We start from the raw sequence: 20,000 nt of genomic DNA on the forward strand, positions 1-20,000 counted from the left end.
TATTATATATATATATATATAATATATATATATATATATATATACACATATATATATATTTATTAATATATATAATTATAATATATATATATATATATTATATATATATGTGTGTGTTTGTGTATAATAAATCAATTTTATATCATATATATAATATATATATATATATATATATAGATATAATATACATTTATATCTATGTATATAATAATAACCATATATAACCACAACTATAATGAATGTATATGTATATAAATAACAAAATAAAGTCATATTCCTATTCCAGTTACCTGAAGGCTGCTCCAGTTGTTCCTCTTGCCCCAGGATCCTTGGAATTTGTTCCAGTTGGCTCTCTTCTCTTCGGCATCCTAAAAAAAGGATAAAAATCTCATTAAAATTTTAATAAAAAGAGAAGAGAAGAAGAGTACCGGGAAGTTTATTCATATTCTTATTATGGTTCATATTCATATTCTAAATATTCTTCGTATTCATATCCTTAATATTCTTCGTATTCATGTTCTTTTTATTCTCTATATCCATGTTCTTTTTATTCTTCATATTCATGTTCTTAATATGCTTCATATTCATGTTCTTTTTAGTCGCCATATTCCTTTATCCTTAAATTCTTCGTATTCATAATCTTAATATACTTCATATTCATATTCTTATTATTCTTTATATTCATGTTCTTAATAGTCTTCATATTCATGTTCTTATTATGCTTCATATTCATGTTTTTATAAGACGTCATATTCATCTGTCCTTAATATTCTTCGTAGTCATGTTCTCAATAGACTTCATATTCATATTCTTATCATTCTTCATATTCATGCTCTCAGTCGACTTCATATTCATATTCTTATTATTCTTCCTATACATATTCTTAATAGTCTTCATATTCATGTTCTTATTAGTCGTCAAATTCAATTGATCTTAATTCAATTTGATCTTAACATTCTTCGTATTCATGTTCTTAATAGACTTCATATTCATATTATTCTTCCTATACATATTCTTATTATTCTTCGTATTTCATATCCTTAAAATTCACCTCCTCCATTACTATGTATCGATTGATTGATTGATTGCTTGATCATGGAATATCCAGGACCATCTCTCACGAACGGAGTCATTCACTGAGCAAAGGAATGCTAATCGGGCTACCCCAGCGAAGCGGGTGGCCTTTGGACGATTACCAGGTCACAGGGCAGATGTGGCGAAGAGTTCATTGAGGTTACCTTGGAGGTAATAGATTATTTGATTGGTATTACATTTTTCAAGGTCCGTCAATAAGCTGTGATTACGGAGTCACGCGTCGACGGAGCCACAGATGGATTAGGGGATTAGAAATGCTGGATTATTTAGTTGGATGATCAGAAGGATTTGTGAAACACACACACACACACACACACACACACACAGAGAGAGAGAGAGAGAGAGAGAGAGAGAGAGAGAGAGAGAGAGAGAGAGAGAGAAAGAATGGCTAAACAGATGTATGTTGACAGATTCCGTTTTTGCATGGTTGAAAGATAAAAAATAATAGGAGAAGAAGACAAAGATGAGAGAGAGAGAGAGAGAGAGAGAGAGCCCTTACCATGAGATCGTCATCTCGCTTTCCCCAGGATCCCTGGAAGTTTTTCCAGTTTCCGCGTTTCTCTTCCTCGGCCTGGAAAAGAGTGGGATAATGATTTACCTTCAATATTACAATATATTATGATGGCTAAGACATTTGGCTGAAAAATCTTATCATTAAAAGGATGGAAATCGTAATTTCTTGCCAGAGCCAACCATTGGGTTAACGCTCTCGACAAAGCGTTGCTTAAGCTTGTGACAAACCTTATCTGTCTAGTGCAAGGAGCAGTGTATCAAAATAGGAACCAAAACAATGATGATAATAATAATAATAATAATAATAAATTAATAATTAATAATTAATAATTAATAATTAATTATAATAATAATAATAATAATAACAACAACAACAAAACAAAGTGGAGATTAAAATGCTATATTAAGGTGGTGTTATGCATGCACACTTCAACAAAAAAGGGAGAGAGAGAGAGAGAGAGGAGAGGAGAGAGAGAGGAACGAGGGAGAGAGGAGAGAGAGAGAGAGAGAGAGAGAGATTGAGAGAGCGTAGAAACAAATATTATATATATATCATATATATATAGTATATATATAGAGAGAGAGAGAGAGAGACGAGAGAGAGAGAGAGATAGAGAGAAGAGAGAGAGAGTTTAATATACAGAGAGAAATGTTTGGCACCGCACAAGAGACACACAAAAATCCACAGGAAACGAGAGAGAGAGAGAGAAGAGAGAGAGAGAGAGAGAGAGAGAGAGAGAGAAGATTTAATATACAGAGGGAAATGGGTGGCACCGCACAAGAGACACACAAAAATGCAAAGGAAACGAGAGAGAGAGAGAGAGAGAGAGAGAACAACACTCAAGCATTTTCCAATACTCACTACCAGTTCATCGCCGCGTTTGCCCCAAGATCCCTGGAAATTTTTCCAGTTTCCGCGTTTCTCGTCTTCAGCCTGTTTCAGAGAGAGAGAGAGAGAGAGAGAGAGAGAGAGAAGAAAATATCGTATTAATAAATTACGATGATTTTGCGGATGGTGTAATGATTCTTGTACGAGATACCAAATATCATAGGTCATGAGAAGCTTCGTGCGTGATAATATCGTAAGATATAAAGCAATTAATAAAATGGTGAGGAACATCAACTGTCGTCCAGGAAAGGAGGTAAAAATTAACTGTTCAATGAATATGGGTTCATGGTTGTCCTCTCTCTCCTTAGACGAACGTACTGAATGCTGAAAAAATATTTCACAATTATACTGTAAAAAATGTCCTAATAATTTAGTTAGATATCTTTTCTGGCAATTGAAATGCGTAGAATATTCCACTGTACCAATTTATATAAAAAAGCATGCAAAATTCCACTCCATTAAAAAAAAGGACACTGTAATCAATAACTTTAAATCCCTAAAACAGACACATCCCCTCACGCTTACCCCTGCCATAAAAATAAAGGTTCCTCTAAATGGCAGACGTTGAGTATTCGAAAAATGGGCCAAAACCTACCCCCTCCCCACCCTCCCCCCCAACCACGTCCATCAGCAACAACAATTTGGCACAAAGTGACCCCTCTCTCACTCCAAGTAGGAGGCCGGAGAGAGGGCTTCAGAAAGGCCAGGCCAGGCGTTAACGTCACAAGAAAAAAGTATGGAAACAATGTAGAAATTTAGCCCCATGCCCGGGGTGTATGGTGGAACGATAGTACACATACACACACACATACTATGTATATATTTAAAGTTACCATATTTTAAGGTCAAAGACAATATTAACTTCCCCTTTACTTCTCTCATTCCTTGTCTCAGACCAATTAATCTTGCACACTATAAAATTCGTTTTATATAAATTTTTGGCATTATGCCAAGCACTGGGGCAACTGAGGCCATTCAGCACTGAAACGGAAACTGACAGTGAAAAGTTTGAAAGGTGTTACAGGAGGAAACCTCAAAGCAGTTGCACATTAAAACGACTGTTAGGACAGGGTGGACAGTGAGATGGAAGAAAGGGATTATGAACGGAGGTACAGTGAAAAAGAATGAAAGCAGTTGCAGCTAGGGGCCGATGGGACGCTGCGAAGAACCTTATGTAATGCCTGCATTGCACCGAATGAGGTGCACTGACGGCACTAATCGCCCCTTACTGGGTTGCACGCTATAAGAGACACACACAGACACATAAATAGTGTGTGTGTGTGTGTGTGTGTGTGTGACCATGTTTTAGAGTTAAAGAAAGAAAGACAAAGTTAACTTCCCCTCTACGTCTTTAACTACTAGCCTCAGACCTATTATTACAGCAAACCAGCCACTCCCCCACTAGCAAATTCTTACGCGCTATAAGAAAGAAATTTTCATTGGTGTTTTTTTAAGAGCAAATGAGGTCAGATTTTGCGATTTACATTTTAATGAGCAGTGAGGTAAAATACATTCTCATCATCTGTGCTTTAGATTTAACCAGTAAATTCTTGTAGTCAACAGTGTATTTTCTTTATAAATAATGAACCTGATTTAATTTCAGTTACTCTAAGCTTTTTTCTTTATTTTTGCGTTGTTTCATTTCGCATTATGCATTTTAATCATCTAGAATTTATTATATTTCTTTCCTATTTGTTTCTCACTTTGGCTTTCTATTTTGAGGAAGGTGGATTGATATGCTGATAGTTTATCAGCGCGAATGTGTACACAAATTGCACAATGTTTCACAATGAAATCTAAACAATCTCCACTTGAGAATAGCACCCGAATTCAAACTGCATAAAAAAAAAAAATTTTTTTTTACAAATTGGAATAATTCCTTTTGGGCAGGGCAGAAAAAATCTTCCACATTTCGATTTTATAAGTATATGAACAATACTGTTTTGAATTTTGGTATGATTATTTCATCACTTCAAAAAGGGTAGAAAAACCCATTTGTTATTGCTCTGGTGTAGGTCAACTGGAGTTACAAACAACATTTCCAATAATCTTGTAACTGCAAGTATTGAAGTTGTATATTTAAATAAAACGGGGGCCATTTAAATGAAGATTTGGAAGACTATGCTTAATTTATAAACTGAGGCCGTTTCTAAACTTGGAATACACAGTAATAAAACATGGCAAGCAGATCGTAAATGAGCAGTTTGATGAGGTACTAAATCATAATGATTCGCCAATGTAGTAAATCTGGATAAAAAGACGAAAACATGTAACAAACAGTAGCGAACTGTTGCTAAGTGGCAATGGGCTAGTTCTGGCATTGAACGCCCGCAAAACGAACTAAGTGCAAGTGAATGGGCATTTTAGTCCATATACAGCTTTGTCCATAAAGCCCCAGTACCGTTGCAAATATTTATCGCCAATAATGGTACTGGGACTTTATGGACACCCTAGCTTCGTAAAAAAATCACTTCATAACCGGACAGGATGAAGAATGGTAATGATTCCCATCAAAATCCGTCCGAGGAATTCGAGTCCAGTCCTTGATTATCACGACCGTGGAGTGAAATTTAACCATATATCTCGGCCGTATAGTGAAATTTAACCACTCACATGAACCGCTCTTCATTTGCAACTTTACGAAAACGAACGAACACATTCACGCATGCAACGTGAGAAACTTCCAGAATGTTGCAAAAGCGAATGTGGGGGGGGGGGGGGGGGAGGACCACTGAGCCACTTAATAAAAGCATATTGGACTCCTGAGCTGAAGCTATTCGTCTGGATTATTCGGTCACTTTTAAGCATAGCAATGTTTCAAACTGTCCAGGCTGTTAGTGTATTGTTTCTCTTACGTAGTATTTGCTCGGGTATCTCTTTTCAAGGTATGTGAAGAACACTTGTTCAGCCATAGCTAAAAGATATTATCATTATTATTATTATCATTATTATTGTTATTATTATATTATTCTGGAAGTAAACCCTCTTTGAAACATGTTTTATTAAAAGTAATAATTGCTGCCTCAACTGCATTAATTTCGTAAAGGCTCTCCTCTATTTTCCTAATTATTGTTTTCTCATTGCTGCTTAAACTGGTGAGCAACGCACCCCGAAGTTTAAACAACAATCAGAAAACAATAATTAGGAAAATAGGGAAGAACCTTTATAAAATTAATACAGCTGAGGCAGCAATTGCTTTTAATAAAAGATATTATTATTATTATTATTTTTTTTTTGCTCTATCACAGTCCTCCAATTCGACTGGGTGGTATTTATAGTGTGGGGTTCCGGGTTGCATCCTGCCTCCTTAGGAGTCCATCACTTTTCTTACTATGTGCGCCGTTTCTAGGATCACACTCTTCTGCATGAGTCCTGGAGCTACTTCAGCCTCTAGTTTTTCTAGATTCCTTTTCAGGGATCTTGGGATCGTGCCTAGTGTTCCTATGATTATGGGTACGATTTCCACTGGCATATCCCATATCCTTTTTATTTCTATTTTCAGATCTTGATACTTATCCATTTTTTCCCTCTCTTTCTCTTCAACTCTGGTGTCCCATGGTATTGCGACATCAATGAGTGATACTTTCTTCTTGACTTTGTCGATCAACGTCACGTCTGGTCTGGATTTACACGTATCACCCTATCTGTTTATGATACCATAGTCCCAGAGGATCTTTGCCTGATCGTTTTCTATCACTCCCTCAGGTTGGTGCTCGTACCACTTATTACTGCAAGGTAGCTGATGTTTCTTGCACAGGCTCCAGTGGAGGGCATTTGCCACTGAATCATGCCTCTTTTTGTACTGGTTCTGTGCAAGTGCCGGGCATTCGCTTGCTATGTGGTTTATGGTTTCATTTTTCGTATTGCACTTCCTACATATGGGAGAGATGTTATTTCCGTCTATCGTTCTTTGAACATATCTGGTTCTTAGGGCCTGATCTTGTGCCGCTGTTATCATTCCTTCAGTTTCCTTCTTTAGCTCTCCCCTCTGTAGCCATTGCCATGTGTCATCGCTGGCTAGTTCTTTAGTCTGTCTCATGTATTGTCCGTGCATTGGTTTGTTGTGCCAGTCCTCTGTTCTGTTTGTCATTCTCCTGTCTGTATATTTGTGGGTCTTCGTCTACTTTTATTAGTCCTTCCCATGCACTCTTTAGCCACTCGTCTTCACTGGTTTTCAGATATTACCCCAGTGCTCTGTTATCGATGTTGACGCAGTCCTCTATACTTAGTAGTCCTCTCCCTCCTTCCTTTCGTGTTATGTATAGTCTGTCCGTATTTGCTCTTGGGTGTAGTGCTTTGTGAATTGTCATATGTTTCCTGGTTTTCTGATATATGCTGCGGAGTTCTGCCTTCGTCCATTCACTATTCCTGCGCTGTATCTGATTACTCTGGCACTGCCCATGTGTTTATGGCTTTTATCATATTTCCGATGTTGAGTTTTGACTTGAGTATCGCCTTGAGTCTCTGCATATATTCTTTCCTGATCGTGTCCTTCATCTCTTGGTGTTTTATATCCCCTCCTTCCATTATTCCTAGGTATTTGTATCCAGTCTCATCTATGTGTTCGATGTTGCTCCCATCTGGTAGCTTTATCCCTTCAGTTCTCGTTACTTTGCCTTTTTGTATGTTGACTAAGGCATTATTATTATTATTATTATTATTATTATTATTATTATTATTATTATTATTATTATTATTATTATCATATTATTATTATTATTAATTTAACTCTATTACAACTAATAATAATATAACTGAACGAATATCACACCACATGCTGCTGAGTCAATTATTATAATTATCAATATGATTATCATCTAGCTAAATAATTTCGAATTAACAATGTAGTTACTGCAATTAAAGGTATTAGTAGTAGTAGTAGTATTAATAATAATAATGATAACAACGGGATATTAAATCCACAGTTGTATGCCTGTTTTTTATTTTGTTTTTTTTAAATAATACACAACAGAAAGATTGCAGGTTATCGAAAGCTTTCTGCTCTATATTTATAAAAAAAAAATTAAACAGGCATACTACTGTGGATTTATTTTACCAAGTTATTGACTCATGTAATAATTAATAATAATAATAATAATAATAATAATAATAATAATAATAATAATAATAATAATAACAGAAAGTGGAAAAGTTCTCTCCAAATACATTTAAAAAAACATATTCATATCATTAAAAACAAAACATTAAAAATTAAAAACCCTTCTCACTGTAACAAGACTATAAATCAAAAGCGAGAAACAGTTTGGCAGCAGCCAACGCAGCAGCCAACTCCGGTGGGCGCCGCAAAAGGAACAAAAAGTAAGAGGGATATAATAATTAAAATATAATTGACTGTTATCTATTTCGCTTTGCAAGAATCCACGGATCGACTCCACCACTTACGTCGAAGTCTCCATCTCGTTTGCCCCAGGATCCCTGGAATTTGTTCCAGTTGGCTCGCTTATCCTCGGCCATCTGCGGACGACAGAAAATACATGAGTGGAAGGATTAATACGTATGTATGTATGTATGTTTGTACTCATTTATATATATGCATATATATATCACTGCGACTCCCGCCTCTCGAATATCCTTTATTTTTGAGATTAAGTACAGGGTGTCCATAAAGTCCCAGTACCATTATAGGTATTTATGTCCTGTAATGGTACTGGAACTTTATGGACACCCTGTATTTCACCCTCAAAACTTCTGCTTTTTTTGTGGGGGCGTGGGGGGCGGTGGTAATGCCATTTCATTTAAAGCGATATATATATATATATATATATATATATTTATAAATATATATATATAATATATATATAAATATATATATATATATATATATAGCTTTAAATGAAAGAGGGATTTACCCACACAAAAAATAACTACAGTTTTGAAGGTGAAATACTTCCTCTGAAAGTAAAGGATACTCGGGAGGCAGGTATAATAATAATAATAATAATAATAATAATAATAATAATAATAATAAATAATAATAAATAATAGCCTACCTCATAGTCTCCATCCCGTTTACCCCAGGATCCTTGGAATTTGTTCCAGTTTGCGCGTTTATCTTCTGCCATCTGTCGGAAAAATAGAGAACTATGAAACCAACTTCGATGTAAACCCTGAAGAGCACTGATACCCGACACGAAAATCTCATAAAATAACGGGGTGATACGATACAAATTACGGCAAATTGTTGGTCTTCAGAACGAAATTGCGTTATTCTTTTTAATAGGAATGTTGTTGCACAGCCACTAATAAAGGAAATATAGTATAGTTTACTGCGCAGTTGTTGAAAGACTGAACCCAATGAGGAAAAAACTGAGTATATATTTTTTTACATCTAAATTTTTTCAGCGTTTCGGTCAAATTCGTGTGCCCCGGAATGTGACTATAATTTCATCAAATGCCAACTAAGACTTTAAAAAAAATGTAAACTTATTATAAGTTTAAAAAAGGGCAAGACAACACTTGAATATGCTAAAATTTTTATCAAATAGCAAAAAATGCATCGGAATTAGGAAGAATATCGGTCAGATTTTATCAAATGACAAAGAATAATTCATATTTCACCAAATGCTAAAGAATAATAACTCAGCATTCGTCAAATTACAAAGAAAGACTCGGCATTTTTATCGAGTGACAAAATATGTAAGCATTTATGAAATGACGAAAAAAACTAGCATTTATCAAATGACAAAAACCACCAGTATTGAACAAATGACAATAAAAATCAGCATTGAACAAATGACAATAAAAATCAGCATTGAACAAATAAAAAAAAATCAGCATTGTTCAAATGCCAAAAATATCTGCATTGATCAAATGACAAAAGCTCTCAGCATTGATCAAATGACAAAAAAAATCAGCATTTATCAAATGACAAAACACCTCAGCATGGATCAAATGACAAAAAATAACTGAGCATTTATCAAATGACAAAAAAACTCAGCAAGATTAAATGACAAAAAATAACTCAGCACTGATCAATGACAAAAAAAACCTCCGTATTTATCAATGACAAAAACCTCGGTATTTATCAAATGAAAAAACACAGCATTTATCACATGACAAAGCATAACTCAGCATTTATCATATAAAAGCAACTCAGCATTTATCAAATGACAAAAAATAACTCGGAACACATTAAGTGACAAAGAATACCTCAGCATTCACAAAATGCCAAAGAATGAATAACCATTCGTTAATGACAGAATGAATAAGCATTCATCAATGACGAAATATGAATCAGAACTCATCAATGACATAGAATGAACAAGCATTCATCAATGGCAAAAAATGAATAACCATTCATCAATCACAAAGAATGAATCAGAACTCATCAATGATAAAGAATGTACTACAAGCATTCATCAATGACAAAGAATGTACTACAAGCATTCATCAATGGTAAAGAATGAATAATCACTTGTTAATGATAAAGAATGAATCAGAACTCATCCAATGACAAAGAATGAATCAGAAACCATCAAATAAAAAATAAGAAGAAGAAGTATTAATCTCGCCTCATTTTGTCAACCAACCTGTAAATCCGCGTCTGTCATCTCGTCACTTCGTTTGCCCCAGGAACCCTGGAACTTATTCCAGCCTGCTCTTTTGTCTTCGGGGACCTGGAAGGAAAGAAGCGACATATTTATGATTATATTAGTTATCATTGGTTATTTAACTTTAACCCTGTTATACGACTAGCACTGTTCTATCATGTATAAGCCTACCTCCAGTATAGAAGGGAACAAGGAATAAGTGTAGATTTAACATGTTCTGCCACTCTAAAACACCTCAAATACAAACACACCCGCACTCACACATACATACATACATACATACATACATACATACTACATATATGTATATATATATATTTAGATATATAGTATATATATAAAATATATACACACACACACACACACACACACACATATATATATATATATATATATATATATATAAATAAATTCTACACGAGCTTCCCCTTCGCTTCGTTACATGAACCCGACGCAAAAATAAGTAAATAAATAATTCAATGATTAAATATATAAATAAGCACAGGCCCTCAAAAGAAAAATATATATATATTTATATGGCGCCTCCAGGACAACGTTCTACTTGACTACCTTACGAATGTGTAGGGAAGAAGGGGGTGGAGGAGAAGGGGGTGGAGAAGAAGGGGGTGGAAAATCAAGCCTTTTGGAAATTAATGGACTATGAGTCATTGAATATCGCCTAGCGGCGGTTAATGGAGTCTAGCGCCTTATTTTCACACCTATATGGCAACACTGCTGATGCTGCAGGTGCTGATGTATAATAACTTTCGTAAACTCTTATCGTGCCGAGTATATATAATTAGATCGCAAAAAACGTAGATTGAAGGTTTTCGTTGTACAATTTTTATAGTGTGTAAACGTTTAACGGTTTCGTTGGACATAAATATACAAAATCAACTTAGACAACACGAAATTAATATTTTGCAAACATTTTGAGAGTAGCACTCGTTGCTTAATCCTATACTGGCTTCATAAAATCGCTAGTTAATTACTGATCAAACAATACCACTTTGAATAAGTTCCCATTATCCGGAAACGTATCACTGATAAACATTTGTGCATAATGAAACAACTGAAATGGAACACTTTTGTCATCAAAAACATATACTTAAATGTCATACTTGATTTTAAAACGTTGCTAATTCAAACTCTTATTACGCAAGCATAAACAGATAATTGGACATATGAAATGACATATGGACCAAATGACACATGAACTTGGGTATATTAAATGACATTGAGGACTTGGGGTATATCGAATGACACTGAGGCTTGGGGTACATCAAATGACATTGGCAGATGAACTTGGTTAAGTCAAGTGTTATAGGTACTTGTATATATAAAGTGACACAGGGTATTGGGTATGTCAAATGACATATGAACTTTACTTAATCAAAAGAGGCATTAACTTTGGTCAATCAAATGCCACATGAATTTAAGCATATCACATGACACAGGGACTTGGGTATATCAAATAATGCCACATGAACTTTAGTAGATTAAATGACACATGAACTTAGGCATATCAAATGACACAGGGACTTGGATATAAAAAATGACATATGAACCATGGTAAATCAAATGACACATGAATGGCGGTAAATTCAAATGACACAAACTTAGCACATCAAATGACAAAGGGACTAGGGTATATCAAATGACACATGAACTTTGGTAAAATCAAATGACACATGAACTTTGGTAAAATCAAATGACACATGAACTTGGTAAGATCAAATGACACAGGGCCTTGAGAAGCCAAATTATGGACTGACCTCGACGACGTCTCCCTCGGCATCCATGTCACCCCGCTTGCCCCAGGTGCCCCTCATGGAGGACCAATCGGCTCGTTTGACCTCGGCGTGGGCGGGAATGGGGGCTGGGTCCTGGGCGTGGGCGAATCGGGCGACGGCAAACACCATCAGCGTGAGCATAGCGAAGTTTCGGAATGCATGGTGCATCATCTTCTTCACCTGAGGAGGCGGGGAGAGAAAGAGAGGACTCACTTGAAAATCGGCTTTGGGGGCCGGGTGGGGGGGGGGGGGGGGGGTGTGGGGGATACAAAAATTTATTTACTTAACCACTGAGAGAGAAAACAGAAAATTCTAAAGCTTCTTCTCCTGGTGAGGGAAAAGAGAGGACTGATTTTAAAAAATAATTTTTAGTTTAAAGGAATTATATATCTTCTCACTCGAGAAAGAGAACAATATTGATTTTATGAATTACGTTTAATCTGGAGAAATTTCAAATTTTTCAGCTGAGATGGGAAGAGACAAGGTGGACTTTAATTTTAGACTTCTTCACCCGAGAAGGGAAAGAGAAGATCGACTTTAAAAACAGATTTTATCTTAAGAGATCAATTAAATTTCCTCACCTGAGGCGGACAACAGAAAACTGACTTGACAAGTTTTTTTTTATTTTATTTTAGAGCAATTTCTTTTTCATCGCCTGAGAAAGGAAATAAAATGACTTTAAAAACCTTTTTATATTTCAGAGGAATTTTCAAAAGTTTAAAATCAATTTTGAGTGTTCGTGAATATTTAAAGCTGATGAAGGATAAGAGGTAATCATGAACCATGTTATTAAACAGATGTGTAAGTACCGTATAAATGAAAAATTAAGCATATTAAAACTATAGTGACAAATACAATAAATATGCCACAAAATTAAAACAAATTCACAACTACGAAAAAACAAAAACCTTCACAACAACAAACATGAAAACAAAACCCATCAAAAACTTTCACAACAAACAAAACAAAAACTTAACAACAACAGAAAAGAAAACAAACAACAAAACAAAAACCTGCACAACAACAAAAACAAAGCATTCATGATTAAAACAACAGCAAAAAACAAGAAAACAAAAGCCTTAACAACAATAACTAAACCTTCATAACACAACAGCAACAACAACAACAACAACAACAACGAACAACAAAACAAAAACCTTCACGACGACAACAACAACAAGGCTGAAGGTCGCAAAAAAACAACGCGATAAATCAACAGCAGAAGAGGAGTTTTGTTTGCAAAGCACTTGGGGGGGGGGGGGGGGGGGAGGGGGGGGGGGGGGGGAGAACAAGGATTCCAAACCCCCCTCCCCCCTTAACCCCCATCCACCCTCCCACCCCCCCACTTCGTTCTCTCCCTAGAGATGAAACACCGAAGCACTGCTGAGAATAAGTTATCATCATTAAGGTCCAAAACAAAAAACAGCTCCAGTTGCAAAAATGCAACTCCTCCAAGTAGTAGTTCCTCCTCCACCTCCAAGTAACTTCTCAATGTTCCTCCTCCAAGTACTAATTTCTCCATCTTCCTCCTCTAAGTACCTCCTCCAAGTAACTCCTATACATTCCTCCTCTAAGTTCGCACATCCAAGTAACTTCTCCATGCTCCTCCTCCAAGAAACTTTTCTATGTTTCTCCTCCAAGTAATTCCTCTAAGTTCTTCCTCCAAGTATCTCCTTCAATTTCCTTCTCTGAGTTCCTCCTCCAAGTAACTGCTCCAAGTTTCATCTCCATGTGACTGTAAGTTCGGCCTTTTGGCAAGGTTAGACTCTGTTTTGATGCTCCTATTGCTCCAAGGAGCAGGTGCTGTCAAGGAGAGAGAGAGAGAGAGAGAGAAATCTGAGACACATTACAAAACACACCAAGAAAGAAACCGGTGGACATTACTGAACGCATAAACTGAGAGAGAGAGAGAGAGAGAGAGAGAGAAGAGAGAGAGAGAGAGCCGAAACGAAACTGCACTCGTTCTCTGAACGGGGGAAGGGGAAGGGGGGGAGCCCCCGAGCCCTATTGTAGGGCGAGTTCCCACAGGGCGTCATTAGACTATATGAAAGCCAAAAGGTCACATGAAAAATTCCCATGAATTAAAAGTCCGAATAACTTTTCATGTCCCCGTTCGTATTTGTTAAGGGAAAATGATAAAGGGAATTTTCATGTGATAGATGAACAAGGTTTTTATTATTATTATTATCATCATCATTCTTCTTCACTTCGCGTTTGTGTCTATATGTTCAGTTGGAGATCGAGCGAGCTATTTTGTGCCCCATTTGGAAGGGCTTCAGGGCCAGATTTCGTTCCACACCCACCCCCCCTTCACCCCCGCCCCTTCGTCTTTTCTGCTTTGCTTTGTATTAGCTGTTCTTTCGCAAGAGTGCTCTAGTTTGTGTATAAAATGATAAATATATATAATATATATATATATATATATATATTATATATATATATATATACAATATATATATATATATTTACGAATTCTTATCACATCAATTGTTGGCCGCCGTCGGTACCATCACTGAAGTTCTGATTTGTCCTCCTTTGTCCGCTGGTTCGAATCCACGAAACGGACGAAATTCATTATCACAACAAAAAAATTTCCCTTCAGTTCACATATATGAAAAATATACTAATTAAAGGACATATATATATATATATATATATACATATATATATATATATATCTATATATATATACGTATACGCATTTTACATATATGTATAAGTGTGTAGTGTGTTGGTGAAGAATAAATATATAAAAGTAAATAATAAAAGTCTCAACCCCAGCAAAGAGCCCAATTTGAAATATAAAATTTTAGTACGCTTTCAAAAAGGGTCCACAATAGCCCCGGTTAAACAGAAAAATACCGACGAATGCTTTTGCCGATACTCTAGCGGTCGTTAAAACAAGCAGGGGAGGGATTCTCGTTAATGGTTGTAGTAGTAGAAGGAACTTTCCTCCCCCCTCATCCCCCCGCCCTCCCCCGCCCCCTCTCCCATCCCTCCCTCCGCCCCGCCCCTCCCCACCCGAACCACTCGGGGAAAAATGAGTCAAAAGGAGCAAAAACACGGTAATAAACAAACGAGAAATAACGAGAAGGAATAAGATTAAAACCAAGATGAAAAGAAATAGGAGAGATAACTATATATTTATCTTTTTTTACTCAATCTTCACGGTAATGCATTCTTCTGGGATATCAGTTTTTACGAAAATGCAGTTCAGTTCCGAGAAAGATGCCTGGAGAGCCAAGCCATTATTATTTTTGGGAAATTCAGTTATGAAAAATGAAGTTTTTTTTTTTTTTGTGAATGAGTCTTTCAAAAAATGTATTATCATTATTACAGAAATGCTTGGGAACCAGTATTATTTAATTAATTTAAATATTACGAAATGCAGCTTAATTTGTTTTTTTTATTAAATAAGCCTTTAAAAACCTACCTCTACAAAATTTTCTTTTAATATGTTGTTGTTTGAGATTAAACTGGCCTGATGCTAGCACGGGCTCTTGCTCATAGAGCAGCCCGTAGAATGTTTAATGATGTAAAAAGTTTTTTTTTTTTTTATGAAATGAACCTTCGAACAAATTTATTTTCAAAATGTGTAATCTCCGAGCCATGGATTTTTTTTGTTTTAAGAAACGAACCATTTATAAAATTCATCAATAAGAAATGCAGTTTTTTTTTTGAGAAACGAATTTTCTATCATTTATAAAAGTCAATCATTGAGAAAAGCAGATTTTTTAAGAAACAAATTTTCTATTATTTATAAAATTCAGTCATTGAGAAATGGAGTTTTTTTCCGAACCAATTTTCTATTATTTATAAAATTCAATCATTGAGAAGTGTAGTTTTTTTAAGAAATTAATTTTCTATTATTTATAAAATTCAGTCATTGAGAAATGCAGTTTTTTTTACAAAACGAATTTTCTATTATTTATAATATTCAATAACCGAGAAATGCAGTTTTTTTAAGAAACGAATTTTCTATTATTTATAAAATTCAATAACAGAGAAATGCAGTTTTTTTTACAAAACGAATTTTCTATTATTTATAAAATTCAATAACCGAGAAATGCAGTTTTTTTAAGAAACGAATTTTCTAAATATATATATCAAAGACGTGGGTTATTTTTTTTATTTAACTCAATCATTAAGATATGGAGTTATCTTTAAGAGGGAATATTCAAACAATTATCCTTAGAAGATGACGACTTCGAAAATACGGAGTTTTAAAAAGAGTTTTACCTTTACAAGAAAACCCTGGGACGTGTCAGCAGAAGCAACAAGTGACCCCCTCTGAGACACTTGCCCGAACGAAGACCAAACAAAAAGCTTTCCTTTACTTTACGAACTGTATTTACGAACTGCAGTTGAACTGTTGTTGGTCTGAATACAGGGATGTGGTTTATGAACTTTTGCCCGCGTGGGGCCGATAAAACACAAAGAAATATTTTCGAGGGGCATGCAAACACACATACACACAAACTACACACACACACATAGTATATATATATATATATATATATTATATATATATATATATGTGTGTGTGTGTGTGTGTGTGGTTTTATGTGCAGCATTCATGTATGTATGTATAGTATATATATAATATATATATATATATATATATATATATATATATATATATATATATAAATATTATCTACATGCATACATAAACACATACACATACCATATACACACACACATTATATATATATATATATATATGATATATATAATATATATATGTTATATGTGTGTGTGTGTGTGTGTGTGTATTGTATTTATCGTTTCATTCAACACATAACCCAATAACATCGTGTTCATTTTACCTTATAATACAATAGCTTGCTCTCGAAAGGAATTACATATTATGATAAGCAACATCTACCGTGACCAGGTTTCGAACCTACCACTTTGGATCGATATGTGTGAAAGTGGAAATATTAAATGAATCATTTCTAGATTAATATTCGAGTGCGTGAAGAAAAATGTCACGTGTCTGATAAAATACCTCAGATTACAGTTGGCAGCGATTCATAAGAGCTGCCAAAGGCTTGGGATTTCTTCATAGATAATATTCGTTAGAAGAAGAAGAAGAGGAAGAAGAAGAAGAAGAAGAAGAAGAATTAGAAGCTTAATTCATTCCCTTTCTTAGTCTTCATTCATTAACATGACTCGGAGCAAAATTCTTAAAAATAAAAAAATAAAATGAAATAAAAAAAAAAATAAATAAATAAAATAAAACTGTCGACAAGGCACAGTAAACACAACACTGAATATTCCAGTTAAGCCGAGGTACTAAAACAGAGGTCCATTTGCAGCTAAGCTTCCACGTCTGTAGTACCCCATCCTTATTTGTCTGTTCTGCAGGAGTTTGGTTACTCTATCTAAAAAAAAAAAAAAAAAAAAAAAAAAAAAAATACAGACTGGCTGTGCTCCTATGTGTCAGCCCCGAGTTCTTGGTCTACAAACCCGACATCATATATCTTACATCGACTACATACTACTTTCGAAAGACAGATTTTCTGTCATATAAGACACCACTTTCTGTCTTGCAGTCACGGCTCTTAGTTTACTGAAAGGATTTCCCTATTTGCAAGAACTGGCGTTTTCTCAGGCCGGACTTACTGTCTGTTTTTTTTGCAACAAGGAATTCTTGGTCCTTGTTTTGCAGAGAGACATCCTACTAAACACGAACAGGTTTTCTGTCGGGCAGAACTGATTTCTGTCTGACGAGTCTTACTTCTGCTCTACAGCTGTGGCATCTTACTAACAGAACAGACTCCCTGTTGAACAGCAACCATTTTCAGTTTAAACACGTTTACTGTTTAACAGAAAATTACTTCTTGGGTTACAGCACTAACCTCCTATCAAACAGCAATGAACCTCTTGTTTACAGACCGAAATCTCACTTAACAGCAATCACTTGACAGATTACAGCACAGGCATCTGATCTAACAGATCAATTTTACTGTTTACAGCACAGGCTTCCTACTTAACAGCAATCATTTTACAGCTTAAAGCACAGGCTTCCTATATGACAGCAATCATTTTACAGTTCACAGCAAAGATTTTCCATTTAACAAGTCATTTTACAGCTTACAGCACATGTGTCTTACTCAACAGCAAATCATTTTACAGCTTACAGCACATGTTTCCTATTCAACATCAATCATTATACAGCTTACAGCACATGTGTCCTATATAACAGCAATGAATTCTTAGTTACAACTGCAACATGGCGTTTAAATGCATTGCTTTTGATATTTCACAAAACAAATTCGCTGTTCAACATGTAATTCAGCCATTGCAAATACAAAAAAATTTTAAAAACTAACAAAATAGAAAACAAAAACTTTTATTCGCATATCTGTTGAAACTCTTAGAATATGTAAAATAACGAAAAAAGAAATATATATAAATATATATTCCTTTATTTGAAAAAAAACTGTACCTAAAACAGAATTCATTTGGGCCTCTTTGCAAATATGACTACAGTAAAAGACTGAAAAATATATTTCAAACAGAATTTCTCTCTCTCTCTCTCTCTCTCTCTCTCTCTCTCTCTCTCTCTCTCTTTCATTTTCCTTTCCCGTTTTGAATGGTTCAAATAAGATATCTTAACAGATAAAAATAACAAATATTAAACTAACCAATATATATATAATATATATATATATATATATATATATATATATAATAATATATATTAACAGAAAAAAAAGAAATATTAAATAATCAAACACATATAAAAACGAGTGACGCCAGAAAAAAAAAACAATATCAAAATATTTCATTCTGCAGAATCTTACACTTTCTCTGGATATCTAACAAAATCAGAAACATCCTTACAAACTTGTTACGGAAACGTGGAGAGAGGAGAGAGAGAGAGAGAGAGAGAGAGAGAGAGAGAGAGAGAGAGGATATTAAGTAAACCCCTCAACTGTTTTATGGAAGCCATAAATGCAGGTAGTAGGCAGAGGAGGATAAAAACTGAGGCTGCTGGATTTCCTTAGACACATGAGCAAACAAACACACACATACGTGTGCGTGTATTATATGTATATGTATTTTATATGTGTGTGTACCCGCTTGTGCGTGTAGTATATATATATATATAATATATATATATATATAGATATATATATATATACATATATTCAGTTATATTCCACATAGGAAAATGAAAAAGGTATGTCTCAGATAATGCCCAACAGTTTCGTCCTCCAATTGACCTCTTCTTGGAGCGTTTATTAAGGAAAGAGATAAAGTTTACAGTGCATGTAGCTAAGAGAGGCCTAAAATTTTCAAACATACAGTTACCAAAAACTAGTAGTTTAAGCTACAAGCTATTCAGCAGTAAAATAACAATAAAACAAGAATAGCAGTTGAACAAATGAAAAATACCAAAATATCTAACGAGGTAATACAATACATCCATTTGAAACAGCATAATATACAGTACATATTAACAAGCGTATACTATATGATAGTTAATGGATAACATTATCCAATTTGTACTGACGTTTCATAACATGAAAGATAAAAGGATCTAATTTATACAAACCAAGCGATGAATTAAAATTTTTTCCTTTGTAGTGAACAATGCAAGCTGTCTCTATCAAATTTCTTTCAATAAAACCTGTGCTCTTAAACAAAATCTTTGACCCGAGCCAGTCAATCGGTACATTACACATACTACTATGAACACATAAAGCATTGCTTGTATTATTTGTTCGTATGTTATATTTAAAATGCGATTTTCGAGTGTCTTCCCAAATTGTCCCATATAAAAACTACCACACTTGCATGGGATCTTATATATGACTCCTTCAATATTTTCCGAACTATTATGAATTAAAGTTTTTCCAATGGTGCTAGGATTTGAAAAAGTTGTACTAAAACCAAGTAACCTTAGGGGTAGACTATAGATTCTAATGTGGGATGGTATGGGAAACATATAAAATCCAGTTTTCTGTTTTTCTCCTCATATGAATCAACTGTTTTTCGTGCTAACTTTAGACTGTAATCAATATCTTCCAATTTAAAATGAATTACTATACCTTCGTGCCTAAGATTACCAGTACTTACCATATACATATATATATATATATATATATATATATATAGATATATATA

The 20,000-nt window shown here is 34.7% G+C and overlaps 1 protein-coding gene across 2 annotated transcripts in view; it reads right to left on the reverse strand.

Annotated features, from left to right (window-relative positions):
• Positions 1 to 20,000, reverse strand: part of LOC135226516 (prothoracicostatic peptides-like) — a 274,206-nt gene that overhangs the window by 9,722 nt on the left and 244,484 nt on the right. For both annotated transcript variants that reach the window (XM_064266134.1, XM_064266135.1), the window contains exons 2-8: positions 11,844 to 12,041; positions 10,048 to 10,134; positions 8,509 to 8,580; positions 7,901 to 7,972; positions 2,471 to 2,542; positions 1,595 to 1,666; positions 291 to 368 (exon numbers count right to left, since the gene is read on the reverse strand). In XM_064266134.1, the coding sequence (XP_064122204.1) occupies positions 291 to 368; positions 1,595 to 1,666; positions 2,471 to 2,542; positions 7,901 to 7,972; positions 8,509 to 8,580; positions 10,048 to 10,134; positions 11,844 to 12,032 (642 nt within the window). In that variant the 5' untranslated portion in view covers positions 12,033 to 12,041. The remainder of the gene's footprint in view (positions 1 to 290; positions 369 to 1,594; positions 1,667 to 2,470; positions 2,543 to 7,900; positions 7,973 to 8,508; positions 8,581 to 10,047; positions 10,135 to 11,843; positions 12,042 to 20,000) is intronic.

The sequence above is a fragment of the Macrobrachium nipponense genome, chromosome 14, assembly GCF_015104395.2.
Source record: "Macrobrachium nipponense isolate FS-2020 chromosome 14, ASM1510439v2, whole genome shotgun sequence".
In the NCBI taxonomy this organism is placed as follows: domain Eukaryota; kingdom Metazoa; phylum Arthropoda; class Malacostraca; order Decapoda; family Palaemonidae; genus Macrobrachium; species Macrobrachium nipponense.